The sequence below is a fragment of the Nelumbo lutea genome, chromosome 1 (genome assembly GCF_056320005.1).
Source record: "Nelumbo lutea isolate HS-2025 chromosome 1, American lotus-T2T, whole genome shotgun sequence".
NCBI classification, from domain to species: Eukaryota; Viridiplantae; Streptophyta; class Magnoliopsida; order Proteales; family Nelumbonaceae; genus Nelumbo; species Nelumbo lutea.
The window spans coordinates 92,525,659-92,550,652 of NC_142684.1; the positions used below are offsets into that span (position 1 = coordinate 92,525,659).

The 24,994-nt window shown below is 42.7% G+C and overlaps 1 protein-coding gene across 4 annotated transcripts in view; it reads left to right on the forward strand.

The window, feature by feature from the left end:
* The window catches only part of LOC148876140 (uncharacterized), a 38,645-nt gene extending 17,030 nt beyond the window's left edge, over positions 1-21,615 (forward strand). For all 4 annotated transcript variants that reach the window (XM_088966217.1, XM_088966218.1, XM_088966219.1 and 1 more), the window contains one exon: positions 21,059-21,615. In XM_088966217.1, the coding sequence (XP_088822343.1) occupies positions 21,059-21,262 (204 nt within the window). In that variant the 3' untranslated portion in view covers positions 21,263-21,615. The remainder of the gene's footprint in view (positions 1-21,058) is intronic.
* The last annotated feature ends 3,379 nt before the right edge of the window (positions 21,616-24,994 follow it).

A 24,994-nucleotide genomic window follows, 5' to 3' on the forward strand; every position in this document is an offset into this window, starting at 1 on the left:
TAGGAATACACAGAAAGAAAGACCGATTGGTGGACCTATTTCTCCTCCTTTGTACTATTCTCCCCCAAGGAGAAATAGGGTAGAATGGTTCTGGCTCAAGAAAGGAAACATTCATATAGACAAAGTACTTACGATCAATGGGATCAAAGTACCGGTCACCCTTTTGAGAAGAGGGTACCCAAGGAAGATACATGAGATAGACTGAGAATTCAACTTACCATGGGAAGGGGGCAACTCATGAACAAAGGCATATCAACCAAACACTCGCATTCAATTGATGACATATGCAACGGTAAGTACATCATCTATCCAAACCTGCTTAGGTACATTCATATGTAACATCATCTCTTGTGCTACTTCAAGAAGGTGTCTATTCTTTCATTTTACAACACCATTTTGTTGTGGTGTTTTTGCACATGAACTCAAATGAAGTGATCCATGGGAAGTAAAGAATTCAATGAGATCACCATGGAACTATTATTTTGCATTATCTGATTGAAATATTTGGATGTCAACATGAAATTGTGTAAATACCATTCTCTGGAAATCCCTTATAATCATTGGAACTTTGTCTTTGACCCACATGGGAAATACCCTTGTATAGCGAGAAAGTCATCAATCAATGTAATAAAATACTTATAACCTCCCTCGGAAGGTATAGTGGTAGGTCTCATACATCTGAACACAATGTGAAAACGAAAGTTTGATCTTTTATTACTTGAATGAAAAACACTTCTACATTGCTTACTCAACTGAGACATTTGACACTAAAAATCTAACACTGAACATGACTTAAATAAAAAAGGAAACAAAGACTTCAATATTACGCACATGACCCAAATGATTATGCCATAACTATACTCAACTCTTATTTGATTGACTCAGCTAAGTATGTGACTTCGAAGTTGACGTCGAGAAACTAGCCTTGTTGTTAGAAGTGTAAAGGGCATCTACTAAGTTTTCTCTAAAAATCGTCCTCCTAGAAGTTAGGTCCTGAAAAACACATGAACTAGGAAAAAGGTTACACTACAATTTAAGGAGCTTGTGATACTACTAATTGAAAGTAAACTGATAGGAAGCTTAGGAACATGCAATACATTACTAAGGTTCAGACCATGGAGAAGAGATATTGATTTGTAGCCTGCAATGGAAGAGAAATCTCTGAAGAAATAGTTGGTTAGCCACGAGTGTGGGGTTCCATACCCACACTCAGGCTCTAGTGTGTGTGGTCAGCACTAGAAACCCTCACAACACATCTCACGAATAATATTTTCAGTTCTGCAACATATAAAAGAAACTTGCTACATACCACAATTTAGTTCGAAGATCATGTACCTGTCGAGTAGAGGGTACCAAGTCTGCATTGTCACCATCACAAATCCAGTCCTCTTCGAATTGCGAGTAGAGGGTTTTCTACCAACCACACAAAACCACAACGATTGCACTCATTGGAGGCATGGAAACCCCCAAAAGGAGAAAACGACTAGTCCTTTTCTTTTTTTCTGGAAAACTCTCTAAATATCAATGAGAATTCTGCAAAACCCTAGAGAGGAATGCACAAAACAGAGAGAAAAGGAGACAACTGATCTGAACTGATTATCGTGGCTCTGATACCATGATAAAACTCAGATTAGATGTTCGTATATGTTCAGATCAGAGGAAAGAGAAGGAAAAGAGAGAGAGAAGGAGAAGAAGAAAGAGAAGAAAAAGGAGAAAAGGTCACAGCCGAACTAGAGAGAAAAAAATCAAATCCCTCTAGTCGGCCCTTCTTTTATTTATACTCTTCTAAGATATACAAGGATTACCATTGTGCCCTCACTTAAGTGAGAGCCACATCAGCTGAGCAGTACATATATAACTAAACATAAAAGGACTGTACTACCCTTGTACAGCCGACTCTAACAGTGGAGATACTCGAGCAGACTCATCTGATTGATCCAGGCTACAGAGCGATTTCAGAATCAAACATCCCTATTCGTAGATAAGGAAGAATTTTTCCAATCTTCACTCCCATCTCTTGTCAAAATCCTAACCTGCATTTAGGGAGATTTTCTGCCTCTCATTCTTCTGTTTTTAACCTTCCACCTCCTGTTACTTCTTCTGTCTCATCATCTTTTATCTCCATCTCTTTTTTCAGGTTCAAATGAATTGTCTTCCCACCCAAAGCAGAAAGTTCCACCTCAGACAACTGCTCCATCAAGCATTGGTAGGAAGGTGGCAGAGAATTTGGGAATTGTTAACATAGCTGGTGCATTGGGAATTGAAAGAAGAGATGAAGAAGATGAAAAACAGAGAACTTTTGAGAAAGAGAAGATCAAATCTGGAAAGATTCAAGAGAAAAGTAGAAAAAAGGTCCCCAAAAAGAATTAAAAAGGCTTGAGTGGGGACTAATGGATCGCACCTCAGATGGAAGTAGGACGAACAAGGGGAATTCTGTTAGAGTGACCCAATGAAGGTTTTAAGCTGGAATGTCAGGGGTTTGGGAGGTCAGCTTAAAAGAAGCTTAGTGAAAGAAACATTGAAGAGAGAAAACCCAGATATAATTATTCTTCAGGAATCAAAAAAGGAAGTTATTGACAGAAAACTTGTGAAAGCCATTTGGGGAATAAGGGGTAGGAAATGGACTGCTGTTCCAGTGGTGGGATCCACTGGTGGAATCATCCTAGCATGGAAGGAAGATGAAATTTCAGGTTTGGAGATTGACAAAGGTGAATTCTTAGTCTCAGTTTTGTTCACAGATATTAAAGATGGGTTCAGCTGGATTCTTACCGGAGTGTAAGCCCCAACTCTCCTGATAGAGAGATTTTGGGATGAATTGGATTCCCTGCATGTGGAGGAGGATATCCCGTGCCCCCGTGGTGTTTAGCTGGAGACTTCAATGTCACCAGATTCAGCCTGGAACACTCCAATTGTAGAGCCCCAACCAGAAGTACAAGGAACTTTCTCTAATTTTATTTCTAGACACAACTTGTGTGACCTCTCCCTTACTAATGGGATCTTCACCTGGTCAAATATGCAAGAAAATGTCATAAGTTGCAGACTTGACAGCTTTCTGATTTCTCAGGACTGAGAGATTCCCTAACCTTTGCCAAGAACCTCACCCAAAGATTCTGGTTATCTCACAAAGATTTCAGCAAAAAGATTACAGCATGGTGGGAAGATTGCAAAGTAGAGGGTTGGGCTGGTTTCAGGCTATTACAGAAATTAAAAACTCTGAAGAAAAACCTTAAAGCTTGGGGGAGTGAGGAATTTAAAGCTGTTGAAGAAGAGAAGAAAGAATTCTCACGGAGTTTAGAGAACAAAATGGGACCCTTGATGCTTTAAACAGAAGTAGAAGAGCAGATTTGAGAAAGGAATGGGAACTAGTCAAAAGAGAAGAAATTTACTGGAGACAATGATCAAGAGTGAGATGGCTGAAAGAAGGAGACAATAATTCCGGATTCTTTCACACTTATGCCTTGGGAAGGAGTAGGAAGAATTTCATCTCTAAGCTGAAACTGAACCAGAGGGAAGTGGAGAATCCTGAGGAAATTAAGGAAGCCTTCCTTTCCTTCTTTAAACTTCAAGGATTGTAATAACCAATTTACATTGAACAGATGGGAAGGCCTAACTCTATCAGCTGAAAAGAGGGTTTGGATGGAAAGAAGCTTTGAAGAGGAAGAAAAAATGGCTGTCTTCAGCATGGATGGAGATAGGGCTCTAGGGCCAGATGGTTTCCCCATTTTTTTTTTCCAGCAGTGTTGGGAAATAGTAAAGTCAGATCTCATGAATTTTTTTCAGGGACTTCCACTGTTCTGCCATTGTTAACAAAGGCCTAAATTCAACCTTTCTTTGCCTCATCGCAAGGAAAGGGGGAGTCTTGGAAGTTAAAAACTTTAGACCAATAAGTTTGATAGGGAGCATCTATAAAATTTTAGCTAAGGTTTTGGCCAAAAGACTTAAAGAAGTCCTATAAGATCTAATTTCCCCAAACCAATTTGCTTTTGTAAAAGGGAGACAAATTGTGGACAGCTTTCTAATTGCAAATGGGTGTGTGGAAGACAGAAAATCTTCTGGGAACCTGGGGGTTCTTGTGAAACTAGATCTGGAAAAGACGTATGATAAAGTGGATTGGGATTGTATTTTAGATTGCTTAAAGATGCTATGGTAGAAAATGGATCAGGTGGATTAAAGGTTGTATTGGTTCTTCTTGGTTTTCAGTGTGGATAAATGGTGAAGTGAAATGCTACTTCAAGGCTAGTAGGGGTCTCAGACAAGGTTGCCCACTTTCCCCCTTTCTATTCACTTTGGTGATAGACATCTTTAACTATCTCTTTGATAAGGCTATTCTCCTTAACTTGGTGAAAGGATTTGAAGTGGGAAGGTACAAGATTCACATTTCACATTTACAGTTTGCTGATGACATAATTTTGTTCTTGGATGCCTCCATAACCAACATCACAAACACTAAAAGGATAATTGAAGGTTTCGAACTTATCACTGGTTTGAGGGTTAACTTTTGCAAAAGTAGTATAGTAGCTCTTTAACTCAGTGGAAGTGGAACTTCTAGAAAGATTGAAATCTTTGTTGGGGTGCAAAGAGGAGAATCTTCCTATTTCATATCTTGGGATGCCTCTTAGAGGGAATCCAAAATCTCTCAACTTTTTGAGACCAATGGTGGAGAAATGTGAGAAGAAACTATCCTCTTGGAAGAGGTGTTATCTCTCAGAAGGGGGGAAGGCTTACTCTCTTGAAGGTCTCCTTAGCAAATTTGCTAGTTTACTTCCTTTTAGTCTTCCAGATTCCAACCAAAGTTAGAAATCAGATTGAGAAGCTTCAAAGGAACTTTCTTTGGGAAGGGGGTGGGGAAAAGAGAAGCCATTTAGTCAATTGGAAACAAGTATGCAAGCCTAAAGAGGAAGGTGGTTTGGGAATTAGGCACTTAAAAGAGAAAAAAACTTCTCTCTTAGGCAAATGGCTGTGGAGGTTCCCTAAAGAATCCAATGCTCTTTGGACAGCTGTCATCTCAAGCAAATGTGGAACAAATGTAAATGGGTGGGATAGCAATCTCCATTTGAACAGGATAAAGTCCACAAATCCTTGGAAAGGTATCATCTCCACCCATACTTCTTTCTTTCCTTTCATAAGATATAAAATGGGAAATGGATCTAAAACAAAATTCTGGAAAGACCTTTGGTGGGGGGAATCTACCCTTGCAACTTCTTTTCCTAGACTTTTTAACCTTACCCTTGACCAAGAAGCCACTATTTCTTCCTGCCTTCCAGACCAAACTGTTGACAACACCCTAAACCTTCGACTTAGAAGACCCCCAAGGGATTTGGAGATTTCTGAATTAATAGACTTATTTGAGACCCTTAAAGAAGCCTACATCTCCCCCTCCTATTCTGACACCCGAATCTGGACCCTACACCCTACTGGTGAATTCTCTTCTAAGTCTATGTTTAGGGTTTTGATTGCTGATGAACAACATTCCTCCTTGTAAGAACTAGTGTAGCCACATCCCTTCAAGAGTTTGTTTCTTTGTCTTGGAAGCTTGTCTCCAGAAATTAAATACTTATGATCTCTTGCAGAAAAAGTTTTTGGGAAGACTGTCAATCTCCTCATTTTTGCATTTTATGCTTCAGTGAAGGTGAATCAGTAGATCACATTTTATCCATCTAATGGACGCCAAGAAAGGTGCGGAATGGGGGGGTGAATTTCAAAAAAAATTTCCTACCTTCTTCCAACTAGGAATCATATTCCCTAAATTTAGAATACATTATTCAAGGGTCCTACTTGAACCATAAACAAACCTGATCCGGATAAATAATATCTCCCAAAGTTGGTGTTCACGCCAGAGGAAGTAACCAAGATCTGCTCCAGCTGAAGATGACACAGCTGTGGATGGAACGGAACCAGCAGGGTGCATCCTACACACTGGATTCTTCACAAAAACCCTCTGGAAACCTTGAACACCGAATCCTAGTGTCTTTCTTGCAAGACTATTGTCAAGAACTGCTTTCTTGACTTCCTGTTGCTGCAAAGATCCAATCTTCCAACAGGTAGTGGTGGCGGCTGAAGGAGGAGAAGTCCAGGGACGAAGAGGGCAGGATTGTCTCTTCTCTCTGGAGTCTGTGAGAGATCAAATCTCAGATTGCAGGATGTGTTTCTTGCTTACTCAAACCCCCTAGTTCGAAATCTGATATTTCTGCTAGGGTTTTCTCCTCTTTCTTCTTGATTAAGAAACCTCCCAATATTTTGGGAGTTATCCCAATCCAAATCAGTATTTGGATAGAGGTTAATCTTAATCCTATCTGCAGATTAAGTTAGTTAACTCCTGGTCTTATCAGGAGGTTACTAGATTCAAATCTAATTTGAATTTGGTCTCTTAGAGTGGATAAGGTCAAAGACCCAATCCTTTTACTAACACTAATCTCAAATTCGTCCTATGAACTGGTGATCATATCAACCCAGTTCGAAATGGGCTTTTGGCCCATTAAGTGTTTAGTGTTTAACTAGTTTCCAACCTGCTGCCCAGTTGGGCTTCTTTGTATGGCGTGGGACCCAAGCATTGATCTACACACCAGCCACATGGGTTCGGCCCAGCCTTTATTACAAGGCCCAGCCGAATTCACTAAAAGACTCAGTGACCCCCTTGAGCCCATCACATGGACCCTATGGGCCCAACACTTACATTAAGTGGTCCCTGGGCCAAGCCATCTAATAAAAACCCAGGGACTGTGGGCATGTGCAAGATTAGCCCATCAGGTATTATCCTAAATGGTCTTACACTTAACCTCTCAACCCTTAATGATCAAGTACTGCCCGACAAGAGAAGACCTCTCTCTCGGCTGCAAGGAACAGTGCCACACTTTCTACCCACATGGATCTCGGAAATTAAAACATTTTGCAAATATTTTGAAACAGTACATATACACACACACACATATATATATATATATATATATATATATATATATATATATATATATATATATATATATCTTATTTTTGCAAAACAAAATTCCAACGATTGAAATCAACTGCCGGCAGTTTGGTTTCCATCAGGGAGAGTGCATTCCCGATCATTACCATTGTCCGACAAAGGGGCTGATCTTGTCACAATGACCACTCACTCAGATGAATTCTTAGACTGCCCCAACATGTCCAGGTTTTGACCCCCACTAAGGATCTCACTGATTGACACATCAAAGACAGCCCGATCCGACACCTAGTGATGTGTCATAATCGAGTCTAGGGGTCAGGTGTAACTTTCCAGTTTTGCCCATCTGTCTCCAAGGTCTAGGGCAATACTAGAAATCTGGTCCGGTTCAAGGGTTCAAGCAATCCCATACCGCATGTGCCTTGGGTCTTACCCTGATGGCCGAAACAAGCCATCCCAACACTTGGTGGCACACCAGTATCAGCTTTGGCAGGATAAATCTCCCCAGACTTATCCAATGACTGTGAACATTTAAAACTAACACAAGTTTCTATAAGTGTCCAGTTTTAGGGTCTTACACAGAATTATACCAAACAACATGAATCAAACATGCACTTTAATTTATTTCCACTAAATAACAAAAGTACATCAAATCCGATTGAAGCTAAGGGCATACAAGACTGTCTAACACTTCTTTTCCTAGACTTTTTAACCTTACCCTTGACCAAGAAGCCACTATTTCTTCCTGCCTTCCAGACCAAACTGTTGACAACACCCTAAACCTTCGACTTAGAAGACCCCCAAGGGATTTGGAGATTTCTGAATTAATAGACTTAATTGAGACCCTTAAAGAAGCCTACATCTCCCCCTCCTATTCTGACACCCGAATCTGGACCCTACACCCTACTGGTGAATTCTCTTCTAAGTCTATGTTCACGGTTTTGATTGCTGATGAACAACATTCCTCCTTGTAAGAACTAGTGTAGCCACATCCCTTCAAGAGTTTGTTTGTTTGTCTTGGAAGCTTGTCTCCAGAAATTAAATACTTATGATCTCTTGCAGAAAAAGTTTTTGGGAAGACCGTCAATCTCTCCTCATGTTTGCATTTTATGCTTCAGTGAAGGTGAATCAGCAGATCACATTTTTCTTCACTGCAAATTCCCCCAAAAGATTTGGTTCCATTTCTTGAAAATGGCAGGTTACAGCTGGGTTATTCCAAAGCACATTATGGACTCTTTGCATCAATGGCAAGGAACAGGGTTAACTAAAAGGGGTAAAGTTTATTGGCAATTAGTGCTACATGCAGTGTTGTGGGGAGTTTGGGACGAAAGAAACAAACACCTCTTTGACAACAAATTCAGGCCCTTGGAGGAGTTAATTTCGGATATTACTTACCTTTGCAACCTCTAGACGGTGAACTCAGATCTGTTCAAAGAACTCTCAGTTAATGATCTCAATAGAGATGCTTACCCCTTTCTGTTTCTCTATCACCTCCATCAAACATCCTTGAGGTTTCTTGACCCCATCAATGATGGAGTGATGACCCTTAACTTCGATGGAAGTGCCTCAGGTAACCCTGGCTTAGCTGGTATTGGAGGTACAGTAAAGGATGAAAGGGGCAACATATGTTGGACTTTTAGCAGTCCAATTGGTTTGGCTGATTCCACAAAGGCTGAAGTGATGGCTGCTCTCACAGGAATCAGAGATTCAGAATAATAAAATATTTGGGAATCCAGAATTTAGTCATTGCAGGTGATTCACCAAATACTATAAAATGGTTAAGAGACAAAGAGAGGGGACCTTGGGGATTGAGTCGCTATTTGGAAGAGGCTAGGGATTCTTTGGATTGTTTAAATGTAAAATTAGTTTGGATTCCTAGGGAGCACAATCATACTGCGGATGGTTTGGCCAAATGTGGTGTGTATTTGGAGCATTTGTATAGCGACAAGCTTCCTCTGTAATTTGTTGGGGTTCTTCCCTTGCTTTGTACATCTTCTCTTGTACCTCTTCTTCATTTAATGAATCCTGGTTAAATTTTCTCAAAAAAAAAAAAAAATTCTGGACTTGCTTCTCTCTGAAAATATGCAATTCCAGGCTTCTAGAAAATTGTTGGATTGGCACTCCGCAGCATAATCCTTGATCTCACCTGGTTTGTTTTTTGTTTCTTTTTCCTAGTTAATTATAGTTTGTTGGGTTTCATGGCCAGACATAACATGTTAGCCACGAGTTTCCCAAGATGAATTCAACCAATTTCAGACAAGCACTTTCTTTCATGGAAACACCTTAAGAAAAATGGAGATAAGAAGTAGGGTTATTGTTGGAAAACGTGGGGTTATTGGTTCAGATCTGAAGATAGAATTGTATATATTCCTAGGATTGTGGAAGGATTGATTTAGAAAGTTTTTTCTTTCTATTTCTTTCTTTTTATTTTTGTACTTTCTATTTTTTCTTCTTTCTATTTTCTTTTCTTTCTATTTTTCTTTCTTTTTATTTATTGCAGCAGCTTATTGTATAAATATGCCCATTTGTCACGGGGGTAGTCGTTGGGGCCCCGTGCGGCACTCGAAATGGGCGAGTAAGCCTACAAAACAAAGCAAACACAACCACAAAGGCAACAAGATGGCACACGAGTTAGCAAAAGGCTATTTGTATTGCATCAATCAGTGGTAAGCACAATCACACAGTACAGTGTCGAGGGGATCTCGTGCTTAACCTTTACACGCTTATGAGCTCACTCGATTACCTACCTCCCCTCAAAGAGTACGTTAAGCTTTTGGGGGAGTGACAATAGGAGACATCAAAATGATGGAAAAGCATACTAAGTAATTACAATAACGCCATTGGCGGTCCCCCCTTACAAAATACAAGCAAAGCCCACCCATGACACACATGTTGACACCATGAAGGCACGCGGTTGGCACTCGGATGGCTCACTGTATGTGCTTGATGGCGCGACGAAGGAGTCACCTGTGACATTCTCCCCCACTCAATTCGATCTACGTCCTCGGAGATCGGCTTCGGCTGGTCCCTTAGAGTCACTGTTGCGGAAGGAGGGTTCTTCTGCTGCTCCGTGAACCGGTAGTCGTCCAAGGCCGAGGTGTATATTTTGGTGGCATGGTCGGGTTGGCTCATTCTGTTGGGGTTTCCTATGGCTAAGTCCTTTCTTGGCAGCCTCAAGGTAGGTTAGTGGCTGGTTCTGTTTGGTTAAGGGGTAGGTTTGTGCCAGGTAAGGATCAAAATGGTGTTTTGGATTATTATTAAGGTGTGGATTCCCATGCATTTTTCCCCAAGGGTAACTCACAGGGCTACTATGGGAACTAGCCTTAGGGATGATGTGAATGTGGTCCCTAGATGGCTTGGGTGGCACTCGCTCTCCCCGGTGGTTGTGGTAGTAGATGTGGGCAAGGTTTGACTCGGCCTTGGGTCTTCTTCTGTTGGGCCCACCAGTTGTGGCCACTTGCGGCTTCTGCTGCGAAGTCGATTTTTGTTGATGTGGTTGGCGTTGAAGCTGATGCTGCTGCTGGTGTTGACTTGGGCGCTGGCATTGGTGTTGGCGCTGAAAATGGAACTGTCTGGGGGGTGACTTCCTCCTGGTGACGACTTCCCAACCAGTTCTCGTGTCGATGGGAGGTACTTGACAGGGGTTCTTCCTTGTTGCTGCAAAGCTGTCTTCATGGTTGATAGTTTCTTGGTACAACTGCAAGGCTGAAAGCTGCCTCCCAAGTATCTGCAAGGCTGATGAGACAGGAACCATGCAAGGGCAGTGTTCGTCCAGAATAAGCAAACTGTTGATGTGGGGCATAAGTGCTGCTTCCGCCTGTTTGAGGAACTCCACTCCAAGAACCACCTGAAAATCATCCAGGGGAACCACAGATAGATTGATGGGTCCTTTCCATGGTCCAACTCGGAGTTCTACTCCACGGGCCGTGCCCTCTACTGCTTTGGCCCTAGAGTTGACAGCCTTGACCCATCCAGTTTGTTTGGTGGTGGTCAAGCCGAGTCGCTTTGCCTCCGCAAGCGAAATGAAGTTGTGGGTGGCTCCAGTGTCCACCAAGGCTTGGGTCAGCCTCCCGCCGAGGGTGATGTCTACATAACTCAGCCCCTTGCGGGCTTTGGTGGGCCGCTTTGATGTGGCCTCTTTCTTGACCATGGCATTGATGAGTTGGAGGGCACCTACTCTTGGTGCCGCTGTGGGTTTCTCCTCATCGCTCTCTTCACTATCGCTGAGTTTGGCGATGAGGGCAGTTATTTTCTTTCAGGTTGGACAGTCACTCGTCCAATGCTTCCCGTTGCAAAGGTAACACGGCGCAGGAGGAGGTCTCCTAGTGGATTGGTGTCCCTGGTAGCTTGGGCCTCCTTGTGGCTTCTTCCCTTGTTGGTAATTATAGGGCTTGTTCGTGGGCACTGGCTTCTCCTCTGTAGGGGTTGATTGTGGGTCCCCCCCACTCAAACTCATGGTACCTGGGCTGGATGGTCTTTGCACATCTTCCTTAGGTGTTCTCAGATCAACAAGTTGTTCAGCTATGGCCATGGCGGTGGCGAGGTCCTCAACCCCACGTCGCTGGAGTTCAAGCTCAGCCCATGGCCTGAGACCATCCATAAAATTGAACAGAAGATCCTTGTCTGACATGTCAGTGATCTCCAGCGTCAAGGCCGAAAACTCTTTGATATAGTCATGTAGTGATTCATGATGTCTGAGGTTCTTCATTCTTCGGCGCGCCAAGTACTCCACATTTTTTGGGTAGAACTGCCGCTTGATCTCACACTTAAACCAACCCAAGTGTCGATGGTACGGGTTCCACGTTCGATGTCTTGGCAACACCTACGCCACCATAACATTGCGATATCAGTCAAATACATAGCAGCTGTACGTACCTGAGTTTGGTTGTCAATGATGCCAGTGGCAGAGAAATATTGCTCCTGTTGCCACAAGAAGTTGTCAAGCTCCCTAGCATCCCGAGCACCCGAGTAAGGTGTTGGCTCTCGGATCTTGATGTTCATGGAAGCTAGGGTGGAGGGAGTGCTTGGTGTGTTGGCCACAGCCCTCTTTAGGAGAGTCATCTCATCTCTCATCTCATCCAATTGCGCTTGGAATCTGTCTAGCAAGCCCTGCAGGCTGCTTTGGGACGGCCCAGCTCCCGAATTCTGAATGGTGGTGTGCATGTCTCTGAAGGCGCCATTGAAACGTCCTTCTAGTTCCACCACTGCATTCTCAACCGTCTCTAGGTTGAGGTGGAGTTCATCAACCCGATCTCGGGTTTCTCCCACTGTCACCTTGCAACGTAGGAGGCGCATGTCCACGGTAGCTAGTTGGTCGACTGCTTTGTCGTGCTTGCTAGCTTTGGTTGTACGCCCCTTTGGGGCTTGTGTCTTGGTAGGTTCGTCAAGTGGAGCTTCATCAATGTCGTGGGCTTGAATCCGCCCATGTGGTGTGTCATCGGAAATGCCCCGATTGCTCTTCATTGGGTTGATGTAGGGACGAAGACAAGGTCCAAAGTGTTTGTAGGAGCACCTGCTCTGATACCAACTGTCACGGGGGTAGTCGTTGGGGCCCCGTGCGGCACTCGAAATGGGCGAGTAAGCCTACGAAACAAAGCAAACACAACCACAAAGGCAACAAGATGGCACACGAGTTAGCAAAAGGCTATTTGTATTGCATCAATCAGTGGTAAGCACAAGCACACAGTACAGTGTCGAGGGGATCTCGTGCTTAACCTTTACACGCTTATGAGCTCACTCGACTACCTACCTCCCCTCAAAGAGTACGTTAAGCTTTTGGGGGAGTGACAATAGGAGACATCAAAATGATGGAAAAGCATACTAAGTAATTACAATAACGCCATTGGCGGTCCCCCCTTACAAAATACAAGCAAAGCCCACCCATGACACACATGTTGACACCATGAAGGCACGCGATTGGCACTCGGATGGCTCACTGTATGTGCTTGATGGCGCGACGAAGGAGTCACCTGTGACACATTGGCAATAGAATGAAACATATCAGTATTCTACCATTCCAAAACATGGTATCAGAGCTCTAAGTTTGTCAACTTTGAGATTTTTTTCTTCCTTCATTGCCAGTTTTTTGTGTTTTTTCTCTTCAGGCCTTCAGTGTTGATCTTTAACCAGAAGTGTTCCTTTATTCTCCTTTCCTGCTGGCCTTATTTTTCCTCCATTAACAATGTCCGACATGATTGCAACAAGTGCTCCCGTCCAAACCGATGAAGGAGCAACAAATTCTCATCCTCACATTGGTGATTTACAGAATATTCAGGCAACGTATAGACTGAGTGGCCATAATTACTTGAAGTGGTCACAACTAGTGCGTACCTATTTGAAGGGAAAAGGAAAAATTAGTCACTTCCTTGGAATAGGACCAAGGTTGGGTGAGCCAAATTTTGATGTTTGGGACGAAGAGGACTCCATGATTATGTCATGGTTGTGGAGTTCAATGACACCCGAGATCAGTGATACTTGTATGTTTCTTCCCTCTACAAAGGCTATTTGGGATGCTGTCTGACAAACCTATTCCAAAGCCCATGACGCTACTCGTGTCTATGTGGTCAAAGTGAAGACTGTGGTAGCCAAACAAGGGAGAAGGAGTGTTACAGAGTATGAAAATCTGTTGCAAAATTTATGGCATGAGCTTGATCATTATCGGGTTCTTGAGACAAAGTGCGTAGATGATGTTGTGATCTTGAAGAATTTTATTGAAAGAGATAGGGTGTATGATTTTTTGGTTGGACTGAATGCTGAATTTGATCAGGTCCGAATACAAACTCTTGGCAAAGAAGAAGTGCCTCCATTGAATGAAGTCATAGCCCTTGTCAGAGCTGAGGAAAGCTGTCGTGGAATCATGCTTGAGCCTAAAGATCCCAAAGGCTCAGCCATGGTGGCAAGGGGAGGAAGTTACAGTGGTTCAAAGGGTGAGAATAATCACAACTTGGCTCGTGACACAACCACCCGTGACTCTAACGATAACCTCTGGTGCACCTATTGCAGGAAGCCTAGACACACGAAAGATCGATGTTGGAAACTTCATGGGAAACCTCTCACATCCAGCAAGGAATGGGGAAATCGAGGAGTTTCAAAAGGAGTTCAACAGGCCCATAATGTCTCCACAACCCCGTAGCAAGAACACTCAAGTTAGGGACCGTTTAATGATGAAGAAATTGAAAGGCTAAGGTGGATTCTTGATTCTGGAGCTACTGACCACATGACACCTGTTAGACAGTTTTGTATCCCCTTAGCTTCAATCAAGATGGTGTACTATATGAGTTTATTGTAAATGAATAAAAGTGCATATTTGATTCATGTTCCCTTAGTATGTTTCTATGTAATACCCTTAAACTGGACACTTAATGAGATTCGTGTTAGTTTAGAATGTTCATAGCTAGTGGGTCGGTCTGGAGAGATCTATCTTGACAAGGCTGACACTGTGGTGCCACCAAGTCGGTTGGGGTGGCCTATCTCAGCTGCCAGGGTGAGACCCTAGGCACATACAGTGTAGGATTAATTGAATCCATGAATTGGACCAAATTTCTAGTATTGCCCTGGACCTTGGAGATTGATGGGCAAAACTGGAAAGTTACACCCGACCCCTAGACTCGATTATGATACTGCACTAGGTGTCGGATTGGGTTGTCTTTGATGTACCAATTAGTGAGATCCTTAGCGGGGGTCAAAACCTGAGTATGTTGGGACAGTTTGAGAATTCATCTGAGTGGGTGATCATAGTGACAGGATCGGCCCCTTTGTCGGACAAAGGTAGTGATCGGGGATGCACTCTCACTGATGGAAACCTAGACTGCCGGCAGCCGATTTCAACCGTTGAGATTTGTTTTGCAAAATATATTTTATATGAGATATAAAATTATATATATTATGGTTTCGAAATGATTTGCATAAGGTTTTAATTCCCGGGATCCATATAAGCAGAGAGTGCAACACTGTTCCTTGTAGCCGAGGGAGAGGTCTTCTCTTGTCGGGCAGTGTATGATCATTATGGGCTGAGAGGTTAAGTGTAAGACCATTGAGGATAATACCTGATGGGCTAATCTTGCATTTGCCCACAGTCCCTGGGTGTTACAAGGTGGCTTGGCCCAAGGACCACTTAGGGTAAGTGTTGGGCCCATAGAGCCTATGAGATGGGTTTCAGGGGGTGTACTGTCCATAACAGTGTATTCGACTAGGCCTTGTAACAAAGGCTGGGCCGAACCCATGTGGCTGATGTGTAGATCAATGTTTGGGTCCCACGCCATACAAGGAAGCCCAACTGGGCAGCAGTTTGGAAGGATAAGTGAATACATAACCTTAAATGGGCCTTAAGCCCATTTTGAACTGGGCTGGTTTGACCAGTCAATTAAAAAGGGGCGAATTCTGAGATGGATCAGCTGATAGGATTGGGCCCAGACCTTATCCACTTAGAGAGTCCAAGATCTAATTAAGATTTAGATCTGGAAGCCTCCTAATTAGATTTGGAGATGGCTAATCTGATCTATAGATAAGATAAGGGTTATCCCTTATCACTTAAAGGGATTTCTAATCCAAATATGATTTGGATCAGTAACTCCTAATGGGATTATGAGCTGATCCCTTTAAGTCTATAAAAGGAGGGGGCGGTAGCCTTTTGACAAGCAATACACAACTCCTGTCTTCAGAGCTGAAATCACAAGAAGAGAGAATTCTGCTCTCTGCGAATACTCTCTTGCCGCCTCCTTCCTGTAGCCGCCGCCTACAGTAGTTCGATCTCCTACTCTCTATAGTAGTAATCAAGATTTGATCTTGATACCAATCTTTTGGGGAAAAGATTAATTGGAGCTGTATTCACAAGCCATCTTGTTGATTCTTGCGAAGGGTCAAGTTCTTTTGGAAAAACACTGCTGATTCTGCTCCATTCTGCACTGCGCCATCTTCAGTGGGAGCAGATTTTCGATCATTCATTGGGTGTGAACACCTCCATTGGGAGATACTGTTTTTCTGTATCAGGTACATCCTCTCCTACTCCTTTTGGTTAAGATCTGGTTCAGTTTATGGTTCAAGAATGATCATTGAAAATATGATTTTCTAAATAAGGAATGCGATTCCCAATTGAAGGGAGAGAAAAAAATTTTGAAATTCGCCCCTTATTTCGCAATCTTTGGGCGTCCATGTGATGGATATCCTATCCCTCAACACCCTTTTCACTACATTTTCTCACCTATACCCCCTATCCTTGTAATAGAAAAATTTCTGTTGCTGATGGTTCTTTCACTATAGTGGCAGGGATTGGGAATATTCAAATTACTCCATCCCTATTACTTAAAAATGTGCTTCATGTTCCTAAGTTATCCACTAGCCTTATCTCTATACATAAACTCACCCAGGATGTGAACTGCGATGTTCTGTTCTTCCCTTCTTGTTGTGTATATCAGGACCAGGTTTCGGGGAAGAAGATTGGACTTACTAAGGAAAGAGATGGACTCTACTACCTTGAAGCAACCAACAAATCATCTTGCACTGTTATGCATGTCACACACGAGTCATTCTCATCTACCTCCAATAAAGATTTAATTTGGCGTCATCATTTCCGTTTTGGTCATCCTTCATTTCCTATTTTAAAAACAATGCTTCCTTCCTTGTTTAAAGGATTTGATGTTGAAACCTTTCATTGTGATGTTTGTGAACTTGCTAAGCACAAAAGGGTTTCTTTCCCAATTAGCAATAAAAGATCTTCAACTCCTTTTTATTTGATTCATTCGGATATATGGGGCCCTTCTCAAATTTCCAACATTACTGGTTCCAGATGGTTCGTCACCTTTATTGATGATTGCACTAGGGTCACATGGATTTTTCTTCTTAAGTCTAAATCTGATGTGGGTACGATTCTTCCCAACTTTCATAACATGGTCCAAACTCAGTTTGGTGTGAGAATTAAAAGGTTTCGATCTGATAATGCTACAGATTATTTTAGTCAGAATTTGTCCCCATTTTTTTAGAAAGAAGGCATTGTGCATGAATCCTCCTGTGTTAACACTCCCCAACAGAATGGGGTAGCTGAGAGAAAAAATGACCATCTTTTGCAAACCACCCGAGCCTTTCTCTTTCAAAATCAGGTGCCAAAACAATATTGGGGGGAAGCTGTCCTTACTGCTGCCTACACCATAAATAGACTACCATCTAATGTTCTTGACAACCGAAGCCCAATACAAGTCCTTTCTCAATTTTACCCTGATATTCGAGCCGCAAATAATCTCACACCAAGAATTTTTGGCTGCACTGCCTTTGTTCATGTCCATAATAAGGGAAAATTAGACCTACGAGCAATCAGGTGTGTCTTCTTGGGATGTTCCCCAACTTAGAAAGGTTATAAATGTTATCATCCAGCCACTAGAAAATTCTACACCTCCATCGATGTCACATTTGAGGAAGGAAAATCTTTTTTCACTCAACCTTATCTTCAGGGGGAGCCTTCATTAATGGAAGATAACGCCTCGGATCTACTCTCCCTAGATGCATTACCCTCCTCACAGACATTCAATCGTCAAGAATCACATCCCTCTGAGTCACATTCCTCTGAGCCCCACATTCCCGAGTCTCAACAAGAGTCAAACAACCCGACCATTGAACCAAATTCGGACATTGTTAACCCCACGAATGATGTGCATGATAATGTGAGATATATGTAGGTTTACTCTAGGACAAAAAATCCAGATCCTCAACCTGTGCAAGTCCAAGATTCAACTCCTAATCCTAGAACTGAGGGATGCTTAGATCCTGAACCTACACCTTCATAGTCTAAGTATGAGTATGACCTACCTATTGCACTGAGAAAAGGAACCAGAGAATGTACCAAACGCCCATTGTACCCTTTAGCTAAATATGTATCATTCCAAAGATTCTCTAAATCCCATAAAAGTTTTCTAGCCAGCCTTAACACCATTCCAATTCCTAATACTCTAGCCGAGGCACTTTCTAATAAGGAGTGGAGAAAAGCCATGAGAGTGGAAATGGAGGCATTAGAAAAAAACAACACATGGGAAGTTGTGGATCTACCAAGAAACAAGAAGACGGTAGGTTGTGAATGGGTGTTCACAATTAAGTACAAATCTGATGGGTCATTAGAAAGGTACAAAGCACGCCTGGTAGCCAAGGGATATACACAGACTTATGGTGTAGATTATCAGGAGACTTTTGCCCCAGTAGCTAAAATGAATACAGTAAGAGTGTTACTGTTGTTGGCTGCTAACTATAATTGGGATTTGCAATAGTTTGATGTAAAAAATGCGTTTCTCCATGGTGATCTAGAAGAGGAGATATACATGGACATTCCACTGGGTTTTAGAGAAGGCATTAAAGGGAACAACGTTTGTCGGTTGAAGAAAGCACTATACGGTCTCAAACAATCTCCGAGAGCATGGTTTGGAAGGTTTACGAAGGTAATGCTGAGTACAAGTTACAAGCAAAGTCAAGGTGACCACACATTGTTTATCAAACACACAGCCTCAGGGGGAGTTACTGCACTATTAGTCTATGTGGATGATATAATCGTTACTGGGAATGATAAAAAGGAGAAGGAAGCATTGAAAGACTGCCTTGCCAGAGAATTTGAGAAAAAAGACATGGGGAGACTAAAGTATTTTCTCGGAATTGAAGTTGCACATTCTAAACAAGGCATCTTTATCTCTCAACAAAAATATGCTGTTGATCTTTTGAGAGAAACAGGAAATATGGCATGTAAACCAGCTTCCACGCCTATAGATCCCAATCATAAACTTGGAGAAGCCAACGATAATGCAAGTGTAGACAAGGAGAAGTTCCAAATACTAGTTGGAAAACTCATTTATCTTGCACATACACGATCGGATATTGCATATGCTATAAGTGTAATAAGCCAGTTTATGCATAATCGTAAAGAAGTTCATCTGCAGGCTGCTCATCGAATTCTGCACTATTTGAAAGCCATTCCAGGAAAAGGAATTTTATTCAGAAGAAATGGAGGGCTGACTCTTGAAGCATATACAGATGCCGATTATGCAGGATCTCCAGTAGATAGACGGTCCACTTCTGGTTACTGTACCTTCTTAGGAGGAAACTTAGTCACTTGGAGGAGTAAGAAGCAAAATGTAGTGGCTCGGTCAAGTGCAGAGGTAGAATTCAGGGCTATGGCACAAGGAGTGTGTGAATTACTCTGGTTGAAGATAATTTTAGAAGACCTGAAGGTTCCACGAGAAGAGCCTATGAAACTATATTGTAACAACAAGTCAGCCATCAATATTGCTCACAATCCTGTTCAACATGATAGGACGAAGCACATCAAAATTGACCGACACCTTATAAAAGAGAAATTGGATAGCAAGTTGATTTGCACTCCCTATGTGTCTACAAAAGGACAACTGGCCGATGTACTTACTAAAGGGCTCAATAGTATAGACTTTCAGAGAATTATAGCCAAGCTGGGAATGGAGGATCTCTATTCACTAGCTTGAGGGGGAGTGTTGGAAAACATGGGGTTACTGGTTCATATCTGAAAATAGAATTGTATATATTCCTAGGATTGTGGAAGGACTGATTTAGAAAGTTTTTTCTTTCTATTTCTTTCTTTCTACTTTTGTACTTTCTATTTTCTCTTCTTTCTATTTTTTCTTCTTTCTATTTTTCTTTCTTTCTATTTATTGCAGCAGCTTACTGTATAAATATGCCCATTGGCAATAGAATGAAACATATCAGTATTCTACCATTCCAAAACAGTTATCCATGTTATCAATAAAAAAAAAATGGTAGGGTTATCCATGCATGCTGAAGTTGGGGTGTAGAGATACGGGATTTATCTGTGGGATTGGGACCCTATAACTTGCCACCTGTCCCATGTTTTGAGGATTTGGGACAGACAATTGGATGGATCATACCTGTTTGGTCCACTGGCTGGAGTAATTAGTCACACAGAATATTATTCCAATTTCCAATTTGGTTTTTGATACATAAAATCAGAATCATCTGATTTCTAGCACAGCCAGTGTTTTAGTTTGAATGCATTCATAGGTGGTTTATGGGTCTTGTGCTCCAAAATCCAAGATGCTACCCTTCATGCATTTCTTTTATTGGCTCGCTGCATTCTTACTCCTAAGGGTTTATTTTAGTAGTATCAACATGGTTTTGGTTCTGTTTCCTTGTTCTCCCCAACTCATTTTTCCTTTATTTGGTCCGTTTTGCTTTTTAAAATTATGCAACCTTTCCATGTTTGGAGTACATCTAGTTTTGACCTTATTCCCTTTCCTACTGGAAAAGACCCTTATATGTAATTTCTACTCTTATGTTCTCTTGCTATAGCTTTAGCTTATCTATCTCTGAGTCATGACTCTTCTCCTGTTGAACTTACCCAACCTGAGTTGGTTAGGAACACTGGTTTGCTTCAACCAGTGTAGATTTAATTCAGGACAGTTTTGCTGCTGCTTTGTTTATTTACTTTTTTCTTTGTTTTTAAGCCAAGCCCCCCTCTTTTTTTCTCCCTTTCACTACCTAGGTAGGTAAAGCTCAATTTTGAATCAAGAAACTCTCCCTGCTCACCTTCCAAATACCAAGAGCTCCAAGGTAAAGAATAGCCATGCTGTTAGATATGGATGCCTTCTTGTTTTGGAGGTACAAACCTGCAGACCTGACTCTTAATGCAGCTTATTGACCTTATTCCATTTTGTATTGTATCAATCAAGAACTTTAGTAGTTGGAAAATGGAAACAAAATGTTTTTCAGATTCATTTTGTAATATTTGAGTTTAGAACCATGAAATTAGACTTGTTAAGGTCTGCAAGGTATTTTCCATTTCTGCTGCCTTTTACTGGGAAGGGTTTTTGAAATCTTTGTTCCAATTTTAACTGTTCATGAGATGATGAAAGATGTGATTGTGATATGACTTGAATCTTTCTGTACAAATTTTAAAGTATACCACCATGTAGAGGGAATTGTTCAGTGAATAAAAAGATGTTAAACTATCATCTGCAGTTTGATATATAGTATCAATGGCCTATAGCTCCAATATGCATCCTGGTATGTTTGTGTCTAATTTCTTCTTAATGTGTTTAACTAGAATTTGTTACTCCTACGTTCGGATTTCCAGCTTAAAGTTCTTGACTTTGTTTCTTCATATTGTTTCTTTTATAGGAACAACAACAAAAGCAGCTTGAGCTGATTCTTGCAATTTGCAAGGTTGGGAAGCTGAGGGAAAGCAAGCAGAACACTGTCATTGAAGGGAAGACAATTGAACCAAGCAATTCGTATTGTGAGGAGAATTTACAACAAATAGAAACCGAGACTCAAAACCAAGGAGGAATCAGATACAAGGGAACCAAAAATAACAGAATTTAGAACTTGGGAACAACAAATTCCAAATGGGATAAGCTTTATTTCATGCAGCCACCTAAAGTCAAAATCATTCTTTGATATCTGGTTGATGTTGATGAATGCTCTCTGTGAACAAGCTTAGCCAAGTTGGTCTAACCATTTCCTTCAACAAGAAAGCTTCCAGATTTGGTGAATGTGCCTGTTTGTCCTTCCCAACGAGGGAAGTAGTTATCCATGGCTATGTTTAGCCCAGAATTTTAGGCTTAATGCAATTCGACACTGTATTCTTAATCATCATATTTATCTTGTAATGTCTGGCATGCTGTCATGTCAATAGACGATTGCATCTATGTAAAGGAGTGCTTCATTGGTTACAAGTTTTTTTTTCTCTCTCTCTCTAATTAATAGACTGTATGCATCACAATCTCAGTCTACAAAGTGCATGCGGTGGAAGTGTGGAGGTGCAACCTCCATTTCTCGACCAGTTTCCCAGCTTCCGATCCTACAACAGCTGCAACGGTACGCATAACAAAACCAAAACAATCAACCAATCAATATTGATGCTGTGCAATCCAGGCATTCCTAGCTAGCTGCTGACTGGCTCCTATCTGGCAACGAACAACACCCGAGAAGAAGATGGTGAAGAATTCTCGGGGGATTTGCCCGATGGGAATATTCCGATGCTTAAGTTAGAACGCTGAGAAAAATAGTAAAGAGTGTAAAGAGGCTAAGGGTGTAGGTTACGCTAGATCACTAAGTTCTCCAGATCAGCTCGAGAGCAAGCTTGAGTAAGGCAAGATGATTCAAGATCCAATCGGGTGAAACCGCCACTGGGCTTTTGTCACAGTCGTTATCTATCAGGGTTGCGCAGTCATTATCGATCAGGGTTGCGTAGGTAATCGTTGCAGGGTACTACCCAATCGGGTGAGTGACACGTCCCGGGAAGATAGGCACGCCACCATCTGTCGAGAGATGTGGGTGTAGTCTGTTGAATTGGTAGGGACTGTGCCATCAGCCAGGAGACATGACGCAGTCTGACGGGTACGGTCTTATCAGATAGAAGCTTCCTGAAAGCATCGCGTTGCTTAGTCGCGAGCTACCTTGTAGCGAGCTATCTTGTCACGTAGCGAGCTCCTAGGGGTGCTTCGAGGGGACCCTCTCAAGGTTGCCTTTGGGGCAGCTTTTCTGCCTAAGTGTTGGAGCGAGCTGATTACCCTAGCTTACGAGCTGGGATAGACTTGGAGTATTCCATTTCAGTAGATCAGAGGTCCTCGAGCTCGCATTGTAGCGAGCTCCCCCTATAGTGAGCTATGACGTGGCGAGCTATCCTGTGGGCTCGTTATTTAGCCGCAATCAGGATGTGGTGTTGAGCTGTTGTTAGTGCTGAGTCATGTCCACGTGTCATCGTCTCAAGGGGTCGGGTCAAATCACCCTCCATCAATTGCCCCCCACTCCTCGGGCTAAGAGTGCTACCTTAGCATAAGGAGTTCATGAAGTGTGATGGGTGGATTTAACCGAAGTTCAAACTTGATTGACTGCTTGCGGTTTTTTGGCAGCCATCATATTTGGTGTTGACGCACATCGCCTTCTGTCCAGCAGCTAGAATCACAAGGCCAAGAGGTCACGTCCTGACCAGGCCTCCACTTCTAGGGGAGTTGAGTTTGAATCTGCTGACCCGGCCTTCACTTCTCCACCACCTGAGGTTCCACCTGTCCCATTCAAGGGAGTCGCCATGGAAGGTAGCGTAGAAGGGCCCAAGCTCCCGGTGCAAGGGCAGTTTCTTTCATTTGGGCCATCCTGCCCCTTCCCCTTCCCGCAGTTCCCTACTGGGAGCTAGGAGGGTGTTAATGACTACATCATGGCTGCATGAAAGAGTCGAAGGGCAATCTGCCACGAGGAGGTCGCTAGCTAGGGAGAGATGGACCCCAAGGAGCTCGCTAGGTTTGCCTCCGCCCACTGCATGGTGGTAAGTGTCATTCTTTACTTCCTGTTGAACTCTTCCCGAGCTGTTTAGCTCTTTTTTTTTTTATGAAATAGTAATGAATTCTTTTTCTTTTTCTGCTAAGTATGGTGTGCTCCTTTATTTTTTGCCAAAGCGATCTCGTCACTCGAGCTGTTAGAGCTACATACCCGATGTATGATTTTTCGGTAATTGTTACCCCGAGCTATCCCTCTGTGTTTGAGGTATTTTTTTAGTATACCCCAAAGTGGTTACCATGTATGCCCGAACTGTATGTTTGTAGGTTGTTCCTTGTCAGGTTCAACCAATATATTGAGACGAGCTGCCTACGCCTCTGATACTTAATACTTCGGTGAAGCAGCTAAGTCTTCCATCATGCCAAGGTCTTAGTTAGCTCGGTGTTTTAGCCCTTAGGTTGAGGGAGTGACTTATAGTCCACTCTTGGAGTTCACCCATGCCATGGAGGCGACTGGGTCTCATTGCGCCGAGGTTGTGTTAGGTCGGTATTTTGGCCCTTAGGCTTTGAGAGTGACTCGTGGTCTACTCAGTAGTTCGCCCATGCCATAGAGGCGACTGGGTCTCATCGCGCCGAGGTTTTTGTTAGCTTGCCATTTTGGCCCTTAGGCTCTGAGAGTGACTCATGGTCTACTCAGTAGTTACAGATAGTACTGCGTTAAGTTGACAATATTCCATGCCCGAGGTACTTGTTTCCCTTCAAGGGTTTCGAGCTCGTATGTTCTTTCCCCGAGCACTCGTTTCACTCGGTAGGGTCCTTCCCAATTCGGTCCAAGCTTGCCAACGCCGGGCTCAAGTATCATAACTTTATGAAGAACTAGGTCACTGATGCAGAGATTCTATTTCTTGACCCTAGCGTTATAGTACCGAGCTACTCTTTGTTGATAGGTTGTGGTCCTGGTATATGCGAGGTCCCTTACTTCGTCGAGTAGGTCAGGGTTGGTACGTAGCTCGTCTTCATTTGCCTTGTCATTATATGCTTCCAATCGTAGCGAGTGAACCTCGATCTCAGTTGGGATGACTGCTTTGGTGCCGTAGGTGAGGTTGAAGGGGGTCTCTCTTGTGGTGGTCTTCTCTGTGGTTCAGTAAGTCCATAGTACATTGGGTAGCTCGTCTGCCCATAGTCCTTTAGCTCGGTCTAACCGGGCCTTTAGTTCGCGAAGGATAACTCTGTTCGTGACCTCTGCTTGACTGTTTGCTTAAGGGTGTACGACTGAAGTGAAGTTTTGCCGGATCCCCATGTCTTGGCACCAATTCTGGAATTTAATGTCCTCGAACTGCTTACCGTTATCAGAAATCAGTACCTGAGGTAACCCGAAGCGGCACACTATGTTCTTCCAAAAGAAGTTCTGGACGTTTCGAGTTATGATCGTTATGAGAGGTTCAATTTCTACCCACTTGGTGAAATAATCCACTGCCACCACTAGGAACTTCCTCTGGCCTGACGCTGGTGAAAACGGTTTGAATATATTGATGCCCCATTGTGCGAAAGGCCACGGGTTGGTGAGATACTTGAGGTCAGCAGTGGGCTGATGGTGGATATTGGCGTGCTTTTGGCACTTGTCACACTTTCTAATGAACTCAATAGCATCTGCTTTCATTGTTGGCCAATAGTACCTCTGTCGTAGCGCTTTTTCGGTGAGGGCCCTACCCTCCAAGTGTCCACCGCACAGTCCTTCATGAGTGTCGCGGAGTACGAGCTCGGATTCGAAAGGTCGCAAGCAGCTCAGGTAGGGGAGTGTGTGGGATGTTCGGTATAGCCGTTCGTCTATCATGACGTA